General features: G+C 36.5%; 4 protein-coding genes across 9 annotated transcripts; 2 read left to right on the top strand and 2 right to left on the bottom strand.

The window, feature by feature from the left end:
• Positions 1-135: 135 nt before the first annotated feature.
• Positions 136-6,280, bottom strand: stc (nuclear transcription factor, X-box binding stc). Of its 4 annotated transcripts, none has more exons than XM_033482880.2 (10): positions 6,129-6,280; positions 3,961-5,453; positions 3,719-3,892; positions 3,256-3,645; positions 2,604-2,885; positions 2,237-2,527; positions 1,540-2,003; positions 899-1,429; positions 707-813; positions 136-628 (listed from the first exon to the last, which is right to left on the bottom strand). In XM_033482880.2, the coding sequence occupies exons 2-10, from the start codon at positions 5,426-5,428 to the stop codon at positions 520-522; spliced, it is 3,816 nt and encodes a 1,271-aa protein (XP_033338771.2). In that variant the 5' UTR covers positions 5,429-5,453; positions 6,129-6,280; the 3' UTR covers positions 136-519. The 4 variants fall into 4 exon arrangements, with proteins under 4 accessions (XP_033338771.2, XP_033338773.2, XP_033338770.2 ...); XM_033482882.2 differs by having other exon boundaries at positions 6,011-6,134; XM_033482879.2 differs by lacking the exon at positions 6,129-6,280 and adding an exon at positions 5,541-5,991.
• A 594-nt stretch (positions 6,281-6,874) lies between these two features.
• Gcn5 (Gcn5 acetyltransferase) lies at positions 6,875-10,479 on the top strand. Of its 3 annotated transcripts, none has more exons than XM_033482886.2 (5): positions 6,875-7,284; positions 7,647-8,624; positions 8,705-9,265; positions 9,352-10,076; positions 10,165-10,479. In XM_033482886.2, the coding sequence occupies exons 2-5, from the start codon at positions 7,654-7,656 to the stop codon at positions 10,356-10,358; spliced, it is 2,451 nt and encodes an 816-aa protein (XP_033338777.2). In that variant the 5' UTR covers positions 6,875-7,284; positions 7,647-7,653; the 3' UTR covers positions 10,359-10,479. The 3 variants fall into 3 exon arrangements, with proteins under 3 accessions (XP_033338777.2, XP_033338776.2, XP_033338778.2); XM_033482885.2 differs by having other exon boundaries at positions 6,877-7,085; XM_033482887.2 differs by lacking the exon at positions 6,875-7,284 and adding an exon at positions 7,292-7,452.
• A 133-nt stretch (positions 10,480-10,612) lies between these two features.
• Positions 10,613-14,015, top strand: LOC117227556 (actin, clone 403). Its single transcript, XM_033482924.2, has 5 exons — positions 10,613-10,948; positions 11,739-12,114; positions 12,391-12,769; positions 12,887-13,122; positions 13,255-14,015. Exons 2-5 carry the CDS (start codon positions 11,989-11,991, stop codon positions 13,642-13,644), a joined length of 1,131 nt encoding a protein of 376 aa, XP_033338815.1. The 5' UTR covers positions 10,613-10,948; positions 11,739-11,988; the 3' UTR covers positions 13,645-14,015.
• A 920-nt stretch (positions 14,016-14,935) lies between these two features.
• LOC117227561 (uncharacterized) lies at positions 14,936-21,838 on the bottom strand. Its single transcript, XM_076521811.1, has 4 exons — positions 19,799-21,838; positions 17,926-18,674; positions 17,598-17,816; positions 14,936-17,458 (listed from the first exon to the last, which is right to left on the bottom strand). The coding sequence occupies exons 1-4, from the start codon at positions 21,062-21,064 to the stop codon at positions 17,368-17,370; spliced, it is 2,325 nt and encodes a 774-aa protein (XP_076377926.1). The 5' UTR covers positions 21,065-21,838; the 3' UTR covers positions 14,936-17,367.
• Between the last annotated feature and the right edge of the window lie 524 nt (positions 21,839-22,362).

Raw genomic sequence — 22,362 nt, 5'->3', positions numbered from 1 at the left:
TCTCTTCAACGATAATATACACTTTTCCCAATTTCTTCTTCGTTAGTTGATTACGATACTTGGAACTTTGTTTTTACGTAGACGCGATGAAGATCAAATGCAGATATGTCGTCGAACGTAAGTAAAAGAATGATATACATTTTAATAATTTTATTCTCGTTATTATCTAATTTTTTCAATTTCAGTACATCGATATTTCAAATATAGTTTTAACAACTTACACGTATATTGTATTACAAGTGTTGACGCTTTACAAATAAGAATATACTGAAACGATTATGGTTTGTTTTTCGAAAAAATATAGCTGAAGTCATAATAGTTGGCTGTGTAACTGTACTCCTGTGTTGCTAATCTTAAATAATAGGAGTAAGATCGGCAGCTATTATCGCTCGAGATATATTCTTTCGAAGAACAGATAATAATTAATTATACCTAGCAACACTAATTTCTCCAGATCGTGTTACTAACTGTATCATTCGTATTACACTGTACATGATATATGTATGTACAATAACAATATTAGCCTTTGTAGTCAAAGTAATCTATTTCTGGTTCTGGCTCTGGCATTTTTGTATTCGACTGCATCTCCATTTTTTGGTTCTTTTTTGTGGGCAGTGATAATATCGTTCTAACAGAGAAAAGAAAACATTAATAAAATCAATATAACATCAACGAACTTACTTATTTATTTCTCTGAAATACTTACTTTACAGATCCATCGGATCTTGAAGTATTCAACATTGGACCAGGAACTTTTCTCTGACCGTTTTCTCGTTGCACGATTTCCAATAAACTGTAGCTTGGTAACCAACACTACAACGAATTGATTAAAATAACATCATTATATTATCATTACAAAAAGAAAAAGAAAGAAGAAAGAAAGAAAGAAAGGCATTACCTTATCTTTTACAGCAGTAGCAACAACATTTCTTTTAGGCTCCTGATCATATGCTTGACTTTCACAACCAAAATGCTCGCAGGACTCGTGAATGAAATGACGTCTATCTTTATTCATACTATCAAACGAATAGCTACGGGATTTCTGTTTCGAAGTTTTTGCTAAGTGAACCAATTCGGTTAACTTTTCATGAACCATTTGACAAAAGAGTGGATCTTTCTTAGCCCATTGTTTCATAAAATCACTGTATCGTGGCATTAATTTTCCACTCAAATCTGGGTTTACTATTTGCAAACCTAATGCTAATCTACGATTTCGTTCTATCAATCTACATTCGTCGTTACATTCTAATGTTTTCAATTGATTCTGTTTTTTCGCTCCCTGACCAAAAACCTCTTCCAAATCAACCGAATGACCTAGCTGCATATCAGCCATTTTACTAGCCAATATGTTACTCGCTATTCTTTGATATTCTTTCGAATTATCTGCACAAGCACGAGAAGTAGTTCTATGTCCGCATTGGCATGTTACCTACGTAGAATAGTATTTGTTGTTTAAAAAGAAAACAATTACGTACTCGACTATATGTACATGTATAATATGTCAAGTGCACATGTGTGTACATGTCTGCAATTTATTACCTTCACCATTTCTTTGCACGGCGTATCTAGACATTTACCATCGTGGCATGGAGCGGCACAAATGTGTCCACACATTTCTCTTGGAATGGTACACGGTTGAGAACACTGTTGTCTAGGTTTCTCGCACGGCCCAGGATGGCAAATAGCGAGACATTTGTGTCGACCGCAAGAAATAGGCTTATTACATGGTAAACCGCATGAAATTTCATTAACGTAACACGGTACAGCTTTACGTAGCTCGTGTTTGCCGTGACACCACCTTTGAGTAAGAACAGTGCACAGAGGACATGTAGGCTCGTTATGACAATTGTGAAACACTTCGTGTCCGCAGGAATGCTGACGAGAACAAGGCCTGTCGCAAACAGGTCTCCTGGTACCGCAGGGAACTGGTGGATATATCACAGCAGCTCCACACTCGCAATACAATTCATCGAAGCTACTACGCCAACAAGGTTGACACCTTCCTGCATTAGCAACATAATATTTCCTATGTTAATTACTAAGATGCGGACTTTATGCAGTCGTGACAAAAATGAGTATTTATAATTTGAAGCAGCAGAAAACATCCGCAATCTAGTTGTTGCATACAATCAAAAAGTTTTAAAACAACAATTATAAATTTGCTAATCGTTATAAGTCTTGCCATATTAAAATTTCATTTGCGCACTCTTATCACGAGTAGGATGCAATACAATACCTTTATGACAAGTTTGTTCACATTTGTGTTTACCACAGCTCAAAGTTTTAGAACACATTAACGGACAAACATGTTCTACTTCTATGCAGCACAACTGATTGCATTTATGCTTGCCACAAGATCTTTTTTTTGTACATCTTTTTTCACATCGAGCATCGTCAGCTTTCGATATTAAATCTTTACAAGCTACTTCTCTATCCATGTTTCCGCAACGACATTTAACGTCTGTAGTTAAATCACAAACAGGACAATCTCCTTTATGACATTTTGCTTTGCATACATGAGGATTGTCTAAGGAAAATTTATGTCTTCATGAAATACGATATCTGTCGTTCGACCGGTCAATATCTGGTTTTGAAATACTTACTCGGCTGACCACATTTTAGATTTTTCGAGCATACTTTGTCGCAAATCGGAATTGGATCTAAACAAGTTTGTCTTTTGTCTGTCAGCAGTGTTTGTCCACAGCAACAGGTTGTCACTTTCTCCGGGGTCAGACTACATGGCTCGCAAGCATCTGGATGACATAGCTTTGTGCACGTGTGATTACCGCAGTCTAATAATTTACCGCAAACACTTTCGCAAGAGTATGTAAGCGAAATATTATTTTGACAAATAATTGTTCTTTTGTCTTTACCACAATAACATTCTGAAATTAAATTTATATTGATTCTACGCTTGTCATAGTAATACATACATTAACACGTTCACGCCGGTGTTCAGCAGTGGCTTATGCTTGAATATTCTATCGGACCGCGTGTACCACCAGTGGCTCACACTCAAATACCTCATTGGACGTACCGTGTGTACCACCAGTAGATCACGGTCTTTCTCATCGGACAACGAAGCCACCACCAAATATGTATTTGAGTATCGCTATGGTGCGCGTAATCATGAGTATGTTGAAAATGTTTATTCGAGTCAGCCGCCCCATACCGAGAAACTCAAATAGTAGCACCGTCGTGGACGTGTTAAAGTTAGCAAAGTTACAAAATTGTTATTACACTTAAATTTTGTACCTTGTTCAACTGTCTTCTCACAATTTGGACATTCGCCGTGATGGCACTTTCTTCCGCATTTATGCGTACCACAACTTAAATCCTTATCGCATGTAGCATCGCACGACAATAACTTGTGCGAGCTACATTGTACCGTTTGCGATGTTTTACCACAGCCACAGTACCTTGTTACCATTGCTATGCATTGTGGACAAGATCCAGGATGACAGAGAAGGGTACATTTGTGAGGACAAGTATTTTTTGATAATGTCCTACCGCAAACTTCTCCGCAAGAATGTGCAATATCTCTACGATTCCATTCCGGGGCTCTTGTCTTACCACAGAAGCAGAAATACTCGTCAGGTATTGTTATACTTACGTTTTGGCATGCTGGACATCTCCAACCATTCTCTACAAAAAATTTGGATACTTATGGTCCAACGAATACAATATCGATTTGTTGCTTATCGCATAAACCACTTACCCGCTTGCGAAGATTTTGCCCACTTTTTGACACATTTCAGATGTAAAACATGATAGCAATTAGAACACGACCAAATATAATCGTTCTGCCTAATACACTCGCAACACACTAAACATTCTAATTGTCCTCTGTTCAATTGATCGGTCAGTCTTTCTTTTTGACTCGCATCATCGTCTAAATCGGAAAATATTGGAATATATTCTACAGAAGTCTAATTTGTTTCATTTAAGTTCTATACGTACCAAGTAGAGGTCTTCTATTTTGTATTCGTTTTTGAAAACAGCCCTTTTCAGTAATTTCTGCTTTATTTCTCCAATTTTCATTTCCCTTTTCTTTATTATCAAATATATTATTTTTATTTCTATCCCTTTCTTTGAATGTCTCAGTTTTATCACCTTTTCTGTGTTCTTTCAATCCATTACGTCCTTGATAACTATATCCTTTTTCTTTTGTTTCCTTTATTCCAATTTTATTAGTTTCCTCGCTAATATCTTGATTAGTGTCGTTAGGATCTTTGTAAATGCATATTTGTCCGTTCCTATCCAGATGCTTATCTTCTGAACTACAAACTTGCCAAGTTTCGTTCTGCCCTTGATAATTATGTCTTCTTTCTCTATAACCGTATTCTTCCCTACTATGTCTAGCATTATATGGATATTTCCTTATGTTCTTATGGTACGCGTTCAATTGTTTCGATCCTATATTAGCGTACATAAATTCTTTGTCCTCATTATTAGATTGTTTAATGCCATTCGACTGCGCATTATTGTCTTTGGTAGTAGCGTTCCTTTTATTTCTGTTTTCAATTGGTAATTTTTTATTTTTATGCAGATTCGTATCTATACTGGAACATGGTTCTTCCTTGTCTAAATTTGGTGTATCTTGTATGTTCGTTTGCAATTTGTCAGAGTAATGCTTATTAGTATAATATTTATTACCTTGAAACTTGTAAGAACTTCTGCCTCTCTGATGATAAGAGTTGGTATATCTATTTCTTTTATAAGATTGATCTTGTTGTCCTCCTTCTTTGATCTTGTAATTCCTTTTGTTTTCATATTGTTTCTGCTCATATTTATTTGCATCGTCAACAGAATGTTTGTTAATCATTATTTCTTCTTCCGTAAGCTTCGTATCTTTGGTATAAGAATCGATACGGTTGATAGAACAAGGAATTCCCATATTTTGGGATTCAAACTTTTTATTGGCAGATTTGGCATTTAGATTTGGCACAAACTCTCGAGCTGTGGCATGTAAGTTTGAGTCTCTTGTCACGGTAGTTGCAACTTGTTTCATATCTTCTGCGTAACTCTGTTTAATCTTAGGTACATTCGCATCATAATCGTTTCTCCAATAATCAGCGGTGGGTACAAAGTAATTTTGTGGCGTAACATTTTTTGGTAAATGTTGTACATTAGTTGGTGTCTGCGTGTTATCGATGGTATTTCTTAAATCTTCCTGATAACTATTACCACTCGACACAATGTTGGACATCACATTTGTATTTGTATGATACAAAGTTGTTGGACAATTTTGATGGAACACAGAATCATTTTGTACATAAAATTCACGATTTTCTCGTGTATAATCGTTACTCACATTGTTAGGAAAAAACGTCCAGCTTCCAGTTGTAGAAGCGGCAACATTTTGATCGGAGTATAAATAATAATGTTGATCGTCCGGCTCAGAATACGAACCATCCCACGTAGCCATAATCTTCACACGATTTCACACGTGTCTGTAAGAATAACTTTCGCTGTATATACGAGAATAATAAATAAAAAATAATTTTGCTTGTTGCTTTCGTATCGTTTATTATACTGACGAATAATTATATTCCAACTATGGTTAAGTTATTTCTTGTCGAATCTTTCAAAAAATCGTACTTCTTACACTTGAAGATTCCGACCACTTGACAATTTTACGAAGATTAGCAAAAACGATTGTAATGGTATGTACAATAGTATTGCACAATGAGCACACAAGAATCATGGAGACCTTTCAATCAACGTGTATGTAAAGGGAAAAAGAGAAAATGTATCCGCGTTAAAACGAGTCTGTTCACACTAGTGTTTCGAACGATTTTGAATGTGTTGAACGATATTAAAATCAAACGATAATATTTGATCAAAATCGTATACATTCGAACAATTAGAAAATTGGATCGTAATAAAAATACAAAAATCGTGTTGGAAACAAAATTTTGTAATATATCTTAAACAAAATATAATGTTGAAGACTGATCAAAATCACAAGAGAGAACTTTAAAATCTCGGATCATACATATATACATACATGACAATCTTTGCTGTACATATGTATGTATTATATATTACAGGCGTTTTTACAATAGAGGAATTCTTTTCAAAATCTTCAATATTCGTTGTGCGTGACCCCGAAATTTTGGACCTACCTACGCATAAACAGTGTCTATGTGTATCGTTTTTGTCAGTTTTTGTAAGTTGATTTCTCTGTCCTTCGCGATGGGCCCTCTAGAAGAAAGAAGACGAAGAGACTGTGTGCTAGAAATTGGAAACGTTGGAAAGCGCGGCGATATTTGAACTTTAATATGGTAGCGAAAACGGTACTCAACAAATATATGTATGTATGTATGCGTGTGTGCACTTACGTACACAATTTTATTAATTGCACATTGCTCAGATAGTTATATCTTTTATCGTATCGTATATGCATCTGAAAGTTCTTACACATTTCGAACGAATATATTGTATACACACGTATTGTTGACAACGTATATTTTTCACATTTCTCTTTACCATATGTCAAGAAGTACGCTGACGTTGACAATTTGTTATGTAATCATTTTGTTTTACGTTCTTTCGTTGAGATTACGTAAATAATCCTACCATAAAGTGCGATTATCTACTATTTTAATTTAAGCTCACAAAAGCTAAGAGATGCTGGTGGGGAAATATATAGAGACAAAAATATATAGAAATGACCTTTTCAATTACATTCCATGTATTCATTAATTAGGGTGGATTAATTAAGCATGGATTTTTCACATATAACATCTTAAATTTACCGCGTTTTTTTCTATGGTGTTCACAACGCCATTACACGTAGTGGCAAAACGCACAAACTGTTAGCTAAATTACCTGTCTAATAGTTGAGTGTTTCATCACTACCCCAATTGGCGCTGTGTGGACCCTGATGGTAGTTTCATTGTTTTTCCGAAAGTGGCGTCACAATCGTCCACACAGTGCATGCATACAATACATATCGCATATGCACAATTGTGCGCGGAGCAGGCGTATGCAGGCGTGCAGGTGCCTGCAGGGTCGCCCGCCTAAAAATATTAATTGTGGACAAATTAGGGCATAAAACCCTGATAAAAAGTAATCCAAGGGTACGGAATTGTTCAGAAGAATTGACTGTGTTGATATTGAGTATAAATCTGTTCACGTAGAATTAGATGTCACACTTTTTTTCTTCGAGAAGCGTCGAATTGCATTGGATGCATTTTACGATTTTGTTAGCTAACTTCAAGCATGTGCTCACAGTACATAATGTAAACAATGACCAAAGACTGTGTATCGCAGAAAAAAGTAGATAATATTTTGTTTGAACATTTTTCTTATAATTGTACATCGTAATATTGTTTGTATTGACACTTTACTGTGCAAACGTTTTCGTTATTTGTAAATTTCGCTGTTATATTGTGGTTCTTGTAATTTAAGTTTTATTTAACAATTATTAAAGACTGTATTTAAAAAGTACGTTTAATAAAGCCACACAGATTGTAACATTCTTTTATAGAAACTTTTCTTTCTCGTAAAATTTACGATATGTAATCTGAAAATTAAAATTTGTCATAACAAACGAAAAAAATTCTTTGTAATCTTATAGTTGGGTTTTTTTAGTTTGATGTTACTATACATAGTGGTGATGTATATAATGATTTTTCTAGCCAAATTATGTCAGCCGAGGAAACGAATCGCAATACAACATTACAGCCCATAGAGGAGAATAATCAATCTGTGACTAGTACATCCCAACATGCTGGGAATAGTAGAGAACCTAATGCTGTTAGACCTCAAGAACAAAGTAGCCGACAAAATAGTCTTCAAAGAATACAACAACGAAAGCAGCAAATGTTAAATTTGCCGCAAATGAAAAAAATATTGAAAATTGCAGCTTACAGTGCTTGTAAAGTTGAAGATTGCAAATGTATAGGCTGGAAGAACCCTCAATTACTGATAAAATCCCCTAAAACTGACTCGCAACAACCTATCATTAATTTTTTTGATCCCTGCAAAAGCTGTACACACGTTTTAGAAAATCATGTTTCTCATTTAACTAATCAATCGGAAGAGGAAATCAATAAATTATTATGTATGGTTATCGATGCTGACAATATTTTCTTGGGATTACAAAAGGAAGAAGATCCAGATACCAAAAAAGTTTATTTTTATTTGTATAAACTCTTACAGAAATGTATACAGTCCATGACAAAACCTACGATAGAAGGTCCTTTAGGGCAACCACCCTTCGAAAGACCCAGTATAGCGAAGGCGGTAATGAACTTTGTAGCATATAAATACGGGCATTTGCCGCAAAGAGACATGCAAGCAATGTGCGACATGGCGAAGATGTTTTTACATTGTTTAAATCATTGGAACTTTGATCCGCTTAGTGCTAGAAGAGGAACGATTAGCGTGGAGGATGCTCCTGCTTATAAAATTAATCATACACGTTGGTTGGTTTTTTGCCATATACCAGCATTTTGTGATTCTTTACCTCATTACGACACATCTCTGGTATTTGGTCGAACCTTTGTTCAAGCCATCTTTAAACCAGTTTCTAGACAATTATTAGATAAGTGTCATAGCGAACGAGATAAATTGGCACCAGAGAAGAGAGTGATAGTTCTAACGCATTTTCCTAAGTATGTTGAAACATTTTTTTCTTTTCCGTCTATCCTACTAGAATAGGATTATCTATAGAATAGGAATACTTTATTTCCAGATTTCTGTCGTTGTTGGAAGCAGAAATTTATGCTGATAATTCGCCGATCTGGGATCCTGAATTTAAACAAGTGCCTGCTACTTATTTACAAACTGCGTTAGAATCGAAACCAAGTCAAGGAAGAAGAACTGGTGAATTTGAAAAAGTTACAGTTACTCCAAACGACAAAGATAACTACACAACGATTAATATAAGTCCTGGTATGAAGAAAGTTCATGAAAAAAGGTCGCATTCCGAAGGACGTACAGACGTAAAAAGAAGAAGAAACGAAGAAGTTTTCGAAGATTTACCAGAAGAAACTGTAGCTGAAATTGTAGCGACTATCAATGATCCTAACTATATGTGCGGACCTGATGCAGTTTTTCCACCTAATGTTCCCAGAGATGAAACTGCTAAGATCGAGGAAAGCAGAAAAATTATTGAATTTCACGTTGTCGGGAATAGTTTGACACAGCCAGTGTCCAAGCAAACTATGCTTTGGCTAATTGGATTGCATAATGTATTTAGTCATCAATTGCCTAGAATGCCAAAAGAGTATATATCTCAATTAGTTTTTGATCCGTAAGTATGAAAAATATCTGAAAAATCTTCAAGTTTGTTTATGGATACCTTTCGAATTTTCAATTAGAATTATCTTGCATTTTTAGAAAACACAAAACATTGGCTCTGATAAAAGATGGTCGACCAATCGGTGGTATTTGTTTCCGAATGTTTCCTTCTCAGGGGTTTACAGAAATAGTATTCTGTGCTGTCACAAGTCAAGAACAAGTTAAAGGCTATGGTACACATTTAATGAACATGCTCAAAGATTATCACATCAAAAATGATATATTGCATTTCCTGACTTTCGCCGATGAATTTGCAATTGGATATTTTAAAAAGCAAGGTTTCAGCAAAGATATTAAGATACCTCGATCGATGCATCAAGGATATATCAAGGACTACGAAGGTGCCACATTGATGCACTGTGAATTGAACGCTAAGATCGTATACACCGAGTTTACGGCTGTTATAAGGAAGCAAAAAGAAATTATTAAAAAACTGATTCATCAAAGGCAACAAGAAATACAAAAGGTTCATCCCGGTTTGACATGTTTCAAAGAAGGTGTCAGAGGAATTCCTGTTGAATCTATTCCTGGTATTCGTGAAACCGGTTGGAAAAGTTACGCTCAAACGAGAACAAGGGGAGTAGCCAAAGGGACTCAAGGGCCGGAGCCGATGGAGGCATGCTTAGACATTACCGATTCGTTGTATAATGCTTTGAAAAACGTTTTGAACAGTGTCAAAAATCATAGTACGGCGTGGCCTTTCTTAAAACCTGTAGATAAAAACGACGTGCCAGATTATTATGATCACATTAAATATCCCATGGGTAAATGCAATATAAGAATAACTTTGATAAGCTAATTACATGCAGTTCTATACTATACAGGCCAATACACTTGACTCTTATGTTCTAGATCTGAAGACCATGAGCGATCGATTAAAAGCGCGATACTATGTGACAAGAAGATTATTTATTGCCGACATGACTCGAATTTTTACTAATTGTCGTTTGTATAATAGCCCGGACACTGAATATTATCGATGTGCTAACGCTTTAGAAAAGTATTTTCAAACGAGAATGAAAGAGATTGGTCTGTGGGATAAATGAAATTTGTTATGTAAGGAACAGTTACTTTATTTGTAAAATGTTATCCTATTTTGTATGTACGTTTACCTGTAAATATAAAATTTTCAGAATTATAAATTAAAAAGAAATATTTATTTATTTATTTATTTTTTTATTTATTTATTTATCTATCTATTTATCCATTCATTTATTTTTTCATTAATTTATCAGTAAAACCTTCGATTTTTACTAATACTACGATAGAATAGTTGATTCTATGCGTGCATGTATATTGCACTCTAAGAAATTGTTGAAAATAGGATACACACAGCAAATTAAGACTGAGCTAGGTAGTTAATTTCACGGCCTAATTATAAGCATTAGTCGAACAGTTAATTAAGAAATGTAATACACCGATTATAATGAGTCCTTTGCCCAGTGATTATTCTCTGGAACAGTGAATTCTGAAAATGCGTTAATTCTGGGAGACTTGGCGTGCCGAAACATCTACTCTCTGCAAATATGGCAGCAAGTTAATTTCTTATAACTAAATTTATAATTAAACTGAAACCAATTCGAGAAGTTGAAGCAAACGTGAACATGTATGTACATATATCTTCTTTTCTATACGGGTGAGTACACTTTTCAAATATCAAAGAAGAATCTAGTACAATGTAAAGTACTTGACTTGAAAATACAAATCTGTAATCGTGGTTGATGTAATCTCTAGATTATAATTACTAAATAAATGATTAAGTAAGACACGAGACTTACAATTGTCATGGCGAAAATATTATTGTAGATAGAAGATTCTAGATGGTATATAAATCATTTTATTTTCTGATGTTTTTATTTCGATAGCATCTTGCAACAAATTGCATTCTGTAACCTAAACGAATTCATTCGTGTTCAGTTGCTTAAGCTGGTTTTCGCTTTCTTTAATAAGCGATCCTACTTATTTTTATAGGATCTTAAATATAAGCGAGGGATATCAATACGCGCGTATATTCTTCCAGTTACTTCTCTTAAGAGAATCTTACAGAACCAAAGAGACAAGGAAATAATCTTATGCTCTACTTCATACGAACTCTGTGCCTAATTGGCATATATTAAAAACCAATTAAACTTTCTTATAAGGTATTCGTCTCAGCATTTGTATCAGATGCGGTGTTAGTACAGTTACACGAATTTCAAAGATCTGTTCAACTTTTAAATCAATCTCTTGGACATAGTATTTTCTATTTAACAAGAGTAGTAAAGTACTGGATAGAACTTTTTCCTACATACGTGTGCAAGGAATTTGTAAAAGATCTGCTAAATAAATGATCAAACAGATAACAATAAGAATAATAATAATGATAATAATAATAATAATAATAATAATAATAATAATAATAATGATTTGCTGCATTATATTTTCAGCACAAATTGGTTTACTAGACCATAAGCAACAGTATAAAATATAGGCACGAGTGGGCAGAGGCAGACTAAGAGGGGGAGTCAATATAAAGCAGCTCCATTCTTTCACCGAAACAATATTGGAGAAGTCATTGTACTGTTGAGAGATAAGTACTAAATCTAGAATCGTGTAAGAAGGTTTCCTTGTTTTCGATAAATAATTGAATTTTGCTTTCCTTATACATAAGAAAAAATTAACCAACTAAATTTTACAATGTGTGACGACGATGTGGCAGCTTTGGTAGTTGATAATGGATCAGGAATGTGCAAGGCAGGATTTGCAGGAGACGATGCTCCACGTGCAGTGTTCCCTTCTATTGTGGGAAGGCCACGATATCAGGTACAATAGATTGCTTCTTATTCTTTTTTTTCTCTGCGAAAATTAGCAGACTTTACTTTTTTCTAATGTTAAACAATGCTAAATATTTATACAACGATAGAGCATTAAATATTTGGTCTTGCCCATAGTATGTATGTATGTATAAAGAATGTTCACATATAGATTAACATTAAAAATTGTGTGTCCGGGTGAAAATTCTGCCCTCCTCCCCTCCGTCCACCCCTAAACTTATTGTACCATTATCTAATTGAATTTCATTTGGGAAAAATGATACAGGGTATCATGGTTGGTATGGGGCAAAAAGACAGTTACGTAGGAGACGAAGCTCAAAGCAAACGGGGTGTTTTAACAGTTAAATATCCAATTGAACATGGCATTGTGACAAATTGGGACGACATGGAAAAAATATGGCACCATACATTTTACAATGAATTGCGAATCGCTCCAGAAGAACATCCCGTACTTCTGACAGAAGCTCCTTTAAACCCAAAAGCTAATCGGGAAAAGATGACACAAATCATGTTCGAGACATTTAATTCTCCAGCAATGTACGTTGCTATACAAGCGGTTTTGTCACTTTACGCTTCAGGACGCACTACCGGTATCGTATTAGATAGCGGTGATGGAGTTTCGCACACGGTGCCGATTTACGAGGGTACGAAGAATCTTGTCGAATACTTTGTTCACACACACATATATCTATCATACATTGTACACTCGTGTTTTTAGATGTTATTCAAATACTGTACCATCTTTTCTTTACTTTATTTAGGATACGCATTACCGCATGCGATTTTACGTATGGATTTGGCTGGTCGCGATTTAACGGATTACCTTATGAAGATTTTGACGGAGAGAGGATATTCTTTCACAACGACCGCCGAACGTGAAATTGTCCGAGACATTAAAGAAAAATTGTGCTACGTTGCTTTAGATTTTCAACAAGAAATGGCTACAGCGGCTGGTTCGAGCGCTCTGGAAAAGAGCTACGAATTACCAGATGGCCAGGTACGACCATTTAATTAAATACATAAATACATACACACGTATATTGTATTTATTTATCGAAGAAAATAACCATATTAGAAGAGAAATTAAGAAGAGAAATGGGAAAGAGATGAAAGAAACATCGGATTTCAGGTGATCACAATCGGTAACGAACGCTTCCGGTGTCCAGAAGCGATGTTTCAGCCAAGTTTCTTGGGCATGGAATCGTGTGGCATTCACGAGACAACGTACAACTCGATCATGAAATGCGATGTCGACATACGTAAAGACTTGTACGCGAACTCGGTGTTGTCGGGCGGTACCACCATGTATCCAGGTATAGCGGATAGGATGCAAAAGGAAATAACGGCACTGGCACCGTCTACGATGAAGATCAAGATAATCGCGCCTCCGGAAAGGAAGTACTCGGTCTGGATCGGTGGCTCGATCTTAGCCAGCTTGAGCACCTTCCAGCAAATGTGGATCTCGAAGCAGGAGTACGATGAATCGGGGCCGTCCATCGTACATAGAAAGTGTTTCTAATTTATACTCATTCCTCTATAATCGTCTATCACAGTCCGGTTCTGGTTTTGACAAAAAATGTCGACATGCTGTACGAAATAATCTTATTTATTCAATATCTCTTATTCCTAAAATGTAACTCGATCGTATTATCTATATACAGAACATTTCGTAAGCGGGGCTTGATTCCATCGTAATTGTTTTAATCGCATCGAAAACCTTTGTTGAGTTTATATAGTTTTAAATAGGTTTCTTTTTCATATTATTAAAGCGATTACGTATTTTCCACGTTTATTGAACCACCATGCAGTTACGAAACATCCTGTATATGCAATGCCGAGATAATATATGTATTATATATTATGTAATTTAATAAATATATTTTACATATATTATATTTCAATTCGATTAAGTTCGAAACATGTACGTATTTATTTATACTCGCGTACATACGTAAACGTGTTGCGTAAACGTATGCACATGGTCTCACATACACAATCGGAGATAAATGTATAAACGTCATATACTCATATACATATATGTATGTATCTACGTATGAACGATGACGAGCGCGCGCGCGCGCGCGCGCCTGTAGGTACTGCCTATGTATGTATGCACATATATGTATGTACTTACGTACGAATGCATTTATATGTATACAGAATACAGATCCCGAAGATTGCAATTTGTAGGAGTTGGAAATCTCATCGATTCCAAATTTAAAGATTTAATTGTTCAAGTTTTTATAGACAAATGTACCAACGCGCGATAACAAATCAAACGATATAACGCAGTTGTATACTGGAATTGTGAATGGTTACCTATTTCTTTTTCTACTACATATACATATATGTATTAAGTACAATTTATAAATAAAAATCATTGGAATTAAACAATCGATCATTAAGTTTGTATAAAAATGCGTTATGTTATTTTTTACGTATTTTCAATACACACTCGAGAAAATTTTGGATAACAATAAAAGACTGTTTAACAAAGACACAAATTGTACAAAATCCATTTACTTTGTTCAATGTAAAAGAAAGATAGGACCGTATCCGATCATTTATTTGTATAATACTCTGGTATCTAAACGTTCCATTATCGAATCATCTCGTATTATTTACATACATCATCGTCTAGTAGAGAACTTGAATGAAATTTTTATAGATAATAGAGTATTTTAATATCAGGATATTACAAAAATAAATCCTCGGATAAGAGTACGTATATATACTCTTATATGTATATATTTCGGTAGAGCTCGATTGATAGATACACACGTGTATTAAATAAAAAAGAAACTCAAAACTAACATTTAATTGGAAAGATGTTCCTTTATTTACAAATTCTAGTGCTATATTTACCGTGTCGCAACGTCGAGCATTTCAGTTCATGAAATTCAGATACTTCTCATGGACGGTTAAATCGAGTACCTCGTCAATTGTCGCGTAGTATAAAACAAAGTAATATGTACAACTAAATGTGATAGATGAATAGTAGAGATTAGTACCTTTACCGAAATACGTGCAAAAAATCAGAATTAAATGCAACGGTAAAATTTACATAAAAAGAGAAAGATTCATGAAAGATATATGTATCTATGTAGTACGTATGTATATACATGTATACATACATACATATATGTTTGCTGTTTGAATGTTTGTAATGTATGAATGTATTGCATATTTATATACATATAACTTGAATATGTAATGTATTCCTGAGAATTTTTGGGAATTGTCTGTATCGAAAAAACGTTAAATAATTTAAATGTTAGAATAAGTTGTAAACGAGTGAAGTTGAACATTTTTCAAAATTTAAAGCATCGATACAATATTTTGGTGACGATATATGTATGTAGTTGCGTGGTAAACAGTATTAATAATCGAATAAAAATGAATGACAAAAGTTAATTAAATTTCTATTTTCCGCGCGCACTTTCTATAACTGGACGTCGTAACCCCTTTTCCTTCGCAATATTTATACATATGAAAGAATGAAATATTACAAGTAACGTAGAATCTTTTATATATGTACATAAGTGGTTTATGATGTCATCATGGCCGATGAATGGAAGTTATATCTTTTACATTACTTGTTTGTTACTTACTTATCGAGAGCTATGTGTTCCCTTAACTGTAATACTTATTTTTAACACATTCGCGAACCATTGTATTAATCAAATTTGTTGCACAGCAGTCGGCTGAACTCGTATTCTGAATCTAACGATCTCAGAATATGAGTTAACAAAATAAATAGTTTCTCTCAAATGTCGCTTGAAATTTACAACAATTTAAAATACTATCATTTATGCAATTCCTACACGTTATAACTTATAACTGTCATAAATACAGCTCTTTCATTCATACCGTTTTCGTGTGATAAGAAACGCGATCAATTTTGTTGTCTTTTTTAATGAAATGCAGAAAATGTTCCTTTAATCGTTACGTAATTATTTGAAAATTTGAATATACGTACATACATACGTACATATATATTTGAAATTTTCAAATAATCGTATTCTTATATACAATTCCGAAAGAATTTACAAACAATCTTTTCGATGTAGTTCCTTACATTTTAGGAAGACAATGGTTATATTTATGAATGTTTTTAAACCTATCATAGATAATTAGACAATTTATGTTTATTATACTACAAAAATGGTCCACAAAGGGTGCAACATAGCTGAGATAATTTACCGGATGGACGCACGAGATGCTTATCGGAATACATCGTAATGTAAACGTTCTAAACGCTTCAAAATCATATTGAGTAGAATTTGCTTTTCAACACAGACTTAATGTTCTTTGAAACTTTCGGATTTGTACTATCTTGAAACTTATTTAATAATAAATAAGATTTGCAAACATCTGATTCAATATGGTTTTGAATTTTTTAAGATCTATTCTATCAACTACATGTGTTTTCACCGTTTCAAGAGTATTCTAGTCCTTAAGAATAAATATTTTAATACAATAAATACATTTGTACCATTGGTACTTTTTGGAAATAGTTATGGGACAATTTCATTGGTACGAATTTTCTCCTTTACCAAAATTTTGTCCTTTCGAGACCAAAGAAAAGGGGCTACGAGGAATCTGAGATAGATCGTATTGTTCGCTCGCGTGTGGTCGCAACAGATTAATTTTCAAATTTTGTATCTGCAGCATGCGTTTCTGCATATTTCTATATTCCCAATTCAATCGAAATATAAATTTTAAATGAAACGTTATACAAACTATTGCAAAACACAATACATGCGATCTGAGCGTGTGTAAGTTAATGATGATTATTATTATTATAATAATTTGTACAATTCCGATTGAGATTTCAGATATAAATAATAAATACTAATTAAAATCAAATGAATGAATAATGTATGTTTTTATCAAATTGCAACAATATACGTAGTTGTACGAATAAAATGATTCTTTCAACCGAATTGAACGAAACGAATCGCAAAATCAGTATTTTCTGAAACAAATTTTCGCAATAAGTGAACGGTTTATCGACAATTATGAAGAAAATAAAAAGGTGGTAGGTACTCCTATCAGTTATGATTATCTTTCCTGAATTGTATTTTAAAAAAGGTAATAAAAATATCTTTGGTGCCCCTATTTCAAGTAATATAAAGAATATGATGTTAGAAAAGAGAACGGGAATATAAGGGAGCAAGTCTATCAGAAAGATTAAAAATTAATAAGACAAAGGTAGTCGAGTCTGTCGTCGCGTAAAAGTTTATCTCCGAGTAGATTTTCTTCTACCTGTCGATCGTTTTGGACGCCGACTAGTTGATCGTGGCATGTTTGACCAAGGTAAAGAAAATTCGCTGTAATTGTAAAATTCATTGTAATTAACCATGGCATGATCGAACGAACGAACGAACGAATGTACGAACGACGAACGAACGACGACGAACGAACGACGAACGAACGAACGAACAAATTAATGAATACGTTTCTATTTACCTTGGAGTAAAACTAGGAATAGGAGCACCAAATGCGGTAATAGGTAATTGGGCATCCACTTGTAGACTTTGTATTTGTTCTATATCAGGCCATAGCGACGACACAGCTTCTTCTTCGACCGTGGAAGGACAGGGACCTGTATGATTTGTATTGTAACAGGTAGCTTGATGATTTTGACGTTCTTGCCTCTGCTTCAGTTTTTCTATGTGCCTCTGCTCTCTGCAACAACAAGTCGTTTTCGCGTAATGCGCGCTACGATATGACATTGTAATAAGCACGAAAAAAAATGATAAAAAACTATTATTTTCAACGATCACCAGATACAAACCTTATCCTTTGTACGTCCCACCTTTTTCTTCTCCGTTCATCGTTTTCCAATTTTAAATGTCTCTTATTGAAAATTTCATCGTCTAAATTTTCAGTTCCTTCCATCGTATAACAGCTTGTATATATTTTTACTCTCCAATTTGGTACTTCCAAAGAGGTATCGCATTCCACAGGACTAGGTTCTTTCAAACTTAACGTATAATTAGAGTCGCCAACGGCTGTATAATAATGTTCTTCGGTTGTAAGAAAAGATTGTTTCTTTGCTAACAGCTTGCCCTTTCTATCTCCTTTTCTATTCGATTCGTGGGCCAACACCTTGTCCTGTACCGTCGAAGAAGTATCATTGCTGATCGTGGACGAACACGAAACACCCCTTTTTCTTTTGCTTCCACTGGATAATGGTATCGGGTCCGATCTCCTTTTCTTTCTCTCTTCCCATTCTAATCTACTATCGCTACTAGTTTCTATTTTTGCCTCGAGTTTGCCTTGATTATCGTTTGGTTCTTGTTTGACGGTGGTAATTCCACCGCTAGTGTTCAAACGTATTTTAAAGCTTTCGTTATACTGAGAATTATTGTTCTCCGTCTGAACATTCCTATGAATCTCACTGGTCGATGGCACATTTACAGAATTGATGTTTGGAGGAGAACACGCTTCGATGTGCTCCGATGTAATGGAATTTTCATTATTTTCAGATCTCAATTTTTGTAAGTTCACACGTCTGTCCATACGTTCTAAACGTAGTTTAAGCTATAACATAAATATTCACTTGTTAGTGAAACCAAATAGGTAGAACTTTGACAGCGTTAGGAGTTGCATTGTCCTGACTTGTAAAAAGACAGAAAATATACATATATTTGAATTATATGTTTGAATAACGTTCAAAAGAGAAACATTGCGTGTTGCACAGCTATGCAGGTTACTATTTAAAAAACGTCGAATAATTAAAGAGTCGATCGGTCCATTGTATTCGTGAAATAACGTAGCAACAACTGAACTTAAAAAGCAGAATCGTAGGGAAACTTGGCGGATCAAGTTCGCTTTCATATTTAACGCTAACGGGAGTGTCCGAGGGTAAACAATCGCATAAATTATGTAGTGTTCGATCGAACATCTCTATTTACTGTCAACAAACGACAAGTCGGTCGAATTCTGGTTTCTTTCCGAATTCCAGGCATTATTGTTTCCACAATTAATCACACGTAGGCTTAGCAAGACGTAGCGGCAGCAGTAATAATATGTTTGAGTGATTTAAAATAAAATTCTTCCACAAAGTCCTTTCTCATAAAGAATCTCCCATTTTCCATTGTGAAGGTGCCGTCATTGCCAAAGCAGATTGCGCGCGAGAATCGAACAGAAACGTGTAACGTGCTCCGTATTTCGAAGATACGATTCTTTCCGAAACAGCGCCATCCCGTGGCAACGTTGCGGCTAGCCTTCACGATTGGCTGACCAATGACGGAAACAGGTCCAATGTCCAACAACCGGGAAAACGTAACCAAAAGCAATAGTAGTAGTAGTAGTAGTAGTGTAGTAGCATGTAGTAAGCAGATGCGTACACCGAGACGCGCGACAGATAAAAGCGCGGGTATTTTAGAATGCGCGCTTTTCGAAACGAATTCTCGATAATCATGATCCGTGAAAGGTTCGGCGAGAATGTCGACTGAAGTAGAAGTAACGGTGTTAACAATAATGCTAATGACAATTCAATAATGATAATGGTAATGATAACGATTACGGTAACAATAACGATAACGATAATAGCGAGGCACGAAAAAGGCTTTAAACGACGTTATACAAAATATAGAAGAAAAAGAAAATGCAAAAGAAAAAGAAGGAAAAGAAATTCTTGCATTGTAAAGGAAAGAGAGTACCGTTTCGTTCTCTTGTCGAAGTGCTGCTAAAAGTTTATCCTTGGTAACGATTTGTTCGGACTGTTGTTGGATCAAATCGAGATGAAGAAGCAACAGTTCCTTGAGGTGTTTCACCTCCGTCAAATCATTCTGACGCGGTTCGTTGCCCCGAAGAGGGCTGACACCGAGTGCGGAGGTGGCAGTGGCAGCTGCCGGGGCTCCGCCGTCTGTCATGCTGGCGTACATGTGATCGAAATCACAGGGAAAACTGAGTATTCCAGCGGCCGGTTTGCCGTTTTCGTCGACGTTCTGGAATTCATTGCGAGAACAACTGTTGTTGTTCTGGTTGAGAACGGAATTGGCAGCTGTACTGGTCGTCGATACCGTGCTACTCCGAACGCCGCTGGTGGCCGACGTGGTGGACAAGTGTTCGTTCATCGCCGCAACCATGTTGTCGTCGTCCTCCTCGTTGTCCTCTTCCTCGTCTCCCTCGTAACAAGAGGTAGCGGCAGAAACGGCCGTGGTCGTTTGATCGTCGTGCTCGATGATAGTAAAGATGGTAGTGGTGGTGGTATCGGTAGCGTTGGTAGTGGTGGCGGTCAAATTAACGATTGGTGCCTCGATACACGTACCCGGGTACGGGTCCTGAAACTCGGTTTCACACAGCTCCGTTTCGTCGTTTGTCTCGGTTTGATCGTCTTGATCCTCCTCCTCCTCCTCCTCCTCCTCTTCCTCTTCCTCTTCCTCCTCCTCCTCCTCCTCCTCCTCTTCTTCTTCCTCTTCTTCCTCCTCCTCCTCCTCCTCCTCCTCCTCCTCCTCCTCTTCCTCCTCTTCCTCTTCCTCGAACTCCTCAAGATTATCGAGATTGTTGAGATCGTCGAGATGATCCGATGCCTTGAAAGCAGAGTTTACGTCGTGGTACTCCACGCTGCCGACGACGCCCCCGGCGGTCAAGCCGATAACACAGACACCGCTATTACTACCGCTGTCACCGTCGCCGCAACTACCAGAGAAACAGGCTCTATCATTACCACTGTCACTACCAAAATTGTCGGCGATGTTAATACTAGAAGCATCAACACGAGTTCTAGCAGCGGCATCAAGAGTAGTAGCGTTACTGTTACTGTTACTGTTACTAGTATCACCACCAGCGAGAACAACTATGGAAGAGGCAGTGCTGCCAGCAGCGCCGCTCTCGTTCCCCTTCCTGTTCCCGTACTTGTACGCGTGAACGTTCTCCTTCTTATTCTGACCGTTCACAAGCTTTGAGGCCGAGCCACTCGACATCTTCCCTCTCTACCACCCTCGCCGTGGCTTCCCTCTTCTTCATTTGTGGCCGCCTCGAGCGTACCACGCGCCCGCACCGCGCACATTAAGCGTCTTGACAATGTCCTCACCGATGATGCCCTCTTCTCACCGCTGTTCTATATCCTCCACACATATCATTACTTTGTCCGATTGATGGTCGCGCGTCGCGTCGCGTCGCGTCGCCTCGCCTCTCACTCTCCCGACACTGTTTGCTGTTTCGCCGTTTGCTTTCTCCTTTGAATATTTTTCTGTCTAAACACTCGTCAAAAAATATCTGCCACTACTGGCAGACTGGCGGTGGTGGTACAGCGGTAGAGCAGTGCGGCGGTACAACACGAGGCGCCTCTCTCGCCCGAGTTCGTGCTCGTGCTTTTGCTTTTGCTTATGCCTATGCTCGTGCTTGTGTTTACTCTGACGGACGATGCGAGCCGCGCACGGCGTTTCCCTGTCCTCCTAGCATCCTCGAGTTCTGACATCTCGCGGTCGCAACCGTAAACCTTTCGCGTTTTATTCCGTTCGCTCATCGATCGATTACTTCGACGTCGACCAACGTCGGTGGAACTCTCTCGCTTTCTTTTTACCTATATTTTTTCCTCCTCTTTCTCTTTCTGTTCCCTTACTATCTCTTTCTCCCTTTCCCAACTCCTCGCCTTTCTCGTTTCCTGTTCCTTTATTTCCGATGCGACTAGACAGACCAGTGGCATTGCGTGGTGGCGCATGGTGGCGTACAGTGGCGTACAGTGGCGTGGTGCGCCATGGTGCGACGCGCAACCGATGCATGCAACTTGCTTCTATTTCTCGTAATGAATATTTGCGCATGCGTGCTATATTTTGTCCACAGCAGATTGTTGTACAAACGTATCGTGTGTGTAGGTATTTTGCTAGCATTCACGGTCGATATTTTCTTGGCATAAAGAAGATACAAGAGATTATCTTACATAGCCTTGCAACCGTTACGATTTTTTCGATGACTTTTGAAAGAAACACGCTTGACGACATGTACGAGATAGATATGGTTCAACGTTAATTAAACGTCGTGTTCTTACGCTACTTTACCGTTCGATTAGAAATTTATTGTAAATACGTGTGGATGAAAACAACATTAAAAGCGCGGTAATTACAGTTGCGGTAAGGGTGACGTATGATAATGATAATTTTCGAACATTTTTGATAATGTCGACGAAGCTGATTGTATTTATTTTTGAATCTTTTCTTTTTTTTTTGATAATAGGTAGTTCGTGGACGCGCGTATTCGTAACGTGCAACGCAATACCATT

Source organism: Megalopta genalis, chromosome 5 (assembly GCF_051020955.1).
Source record: "Megalopta genalis isolate 19385.01 chromosome 5, iyMegGena1_principal, whole genome shotgun sequence".
In the NCBI taxonomy this organism is placed as follows: domain Eukaryota; kingdom Metazoa; phylum Arthropoda; class Insecta; order Hymenoptera; family Halictidae; genus Megalopta; species Megalopta genalis.
The sequence above is the reverse complement of the archived record's forward strand: the minus strand, read 5'-3'. Positions and strand labels throughout refer to the sequence as shown.

Excerpts from the sequence above, each read along its gene's own strand:
- stc (XM_033482880.2), bottom strand. The coding sequence starts at position 5,428 with ATGGCTACGTGGGATGGTTCGTATTCTGAGCCGGACGATCAACATTAT. Across the intron at positions 2,886-3,255 it reads TGAGAAGACAGTTGAACAAG|AATGTTATTGTGGTAAAGAC; the intron begins GTACAAAATTTA and ends ATTTAATTTCAG. Across the intron at positions 2,004-2,236 it reads TGAACAAACTTGTCATAAAG|GAAGGTGTCAACCTTGTTGG; the intron begins GTATTGTATTGC and ends TTGCTAATGCAG.
- Gcn5 (XM_033482886.2), top strand. The coding sequence starts at position 7,654 with ATGTCAGCCGAGGAAACGAATCGCAATACAACATTACAGCCCATAGAG. Across the intron at positions 8,625-8,704 it reads GTTCTAACGCATTTTCCTAA|ATTTCTGTCGTTGTTGGAAG; the intron begins GTATGTTGAAAC and ends CTTTATTTCCAG. Across the intron at positions 9,266-9,351 it reads TCTCAATTAGTTTTTGATCC|AAAACACAAAACATTGGCTC; the intron begins GTAAGTATGAAA and ends TTGCATTTTTAG.
- LOC117227556 (XM_033482924.2), top strand. The coding sequence starts at position 11,989 with ATGTGTGACGACGATGTGGCAGCTTTGGTAGTTGATAATGGATCAGGA. Across the intron at positions 12,770-12,886 it reads CACGGTGCCGATTTACGAGG|GATACGCATTACCGCATGCG; the intron begins GTACGAAGAATC and ends TACTTTATTTAG. Across the intron at positions 13,123-13,254 it reads ACGAATTACCAGATGGCCAG|GTGATCACAATCGGTAACGA; the intron begins GTACGACCATTT and ends ATCGGATTTCAG.
- LOC117227561 (XM_076521811.1), bottom strand. The coding sequence starts at position 21,064 with ATGTCGAGTGGCTCGGCCTCAAAGCTTGTGAACGGTCAGAATAAGAAG. Across the intron at positions 18,675-19,798 it reads TTCGACAAGAGAACGAAACG|CTTAAACTACGTTTAGAACG; the intron begins GTACTCTCTTTC and ends TTTATGTTATAG. Across the intron at positions 17,459-17,597 it reads ATTCCTAGTTTTACTCCAAG|CGAATTTTCTTTACCTTGGT; the intron begins GTAAATAGAAAC and ends TTACAATTACAG.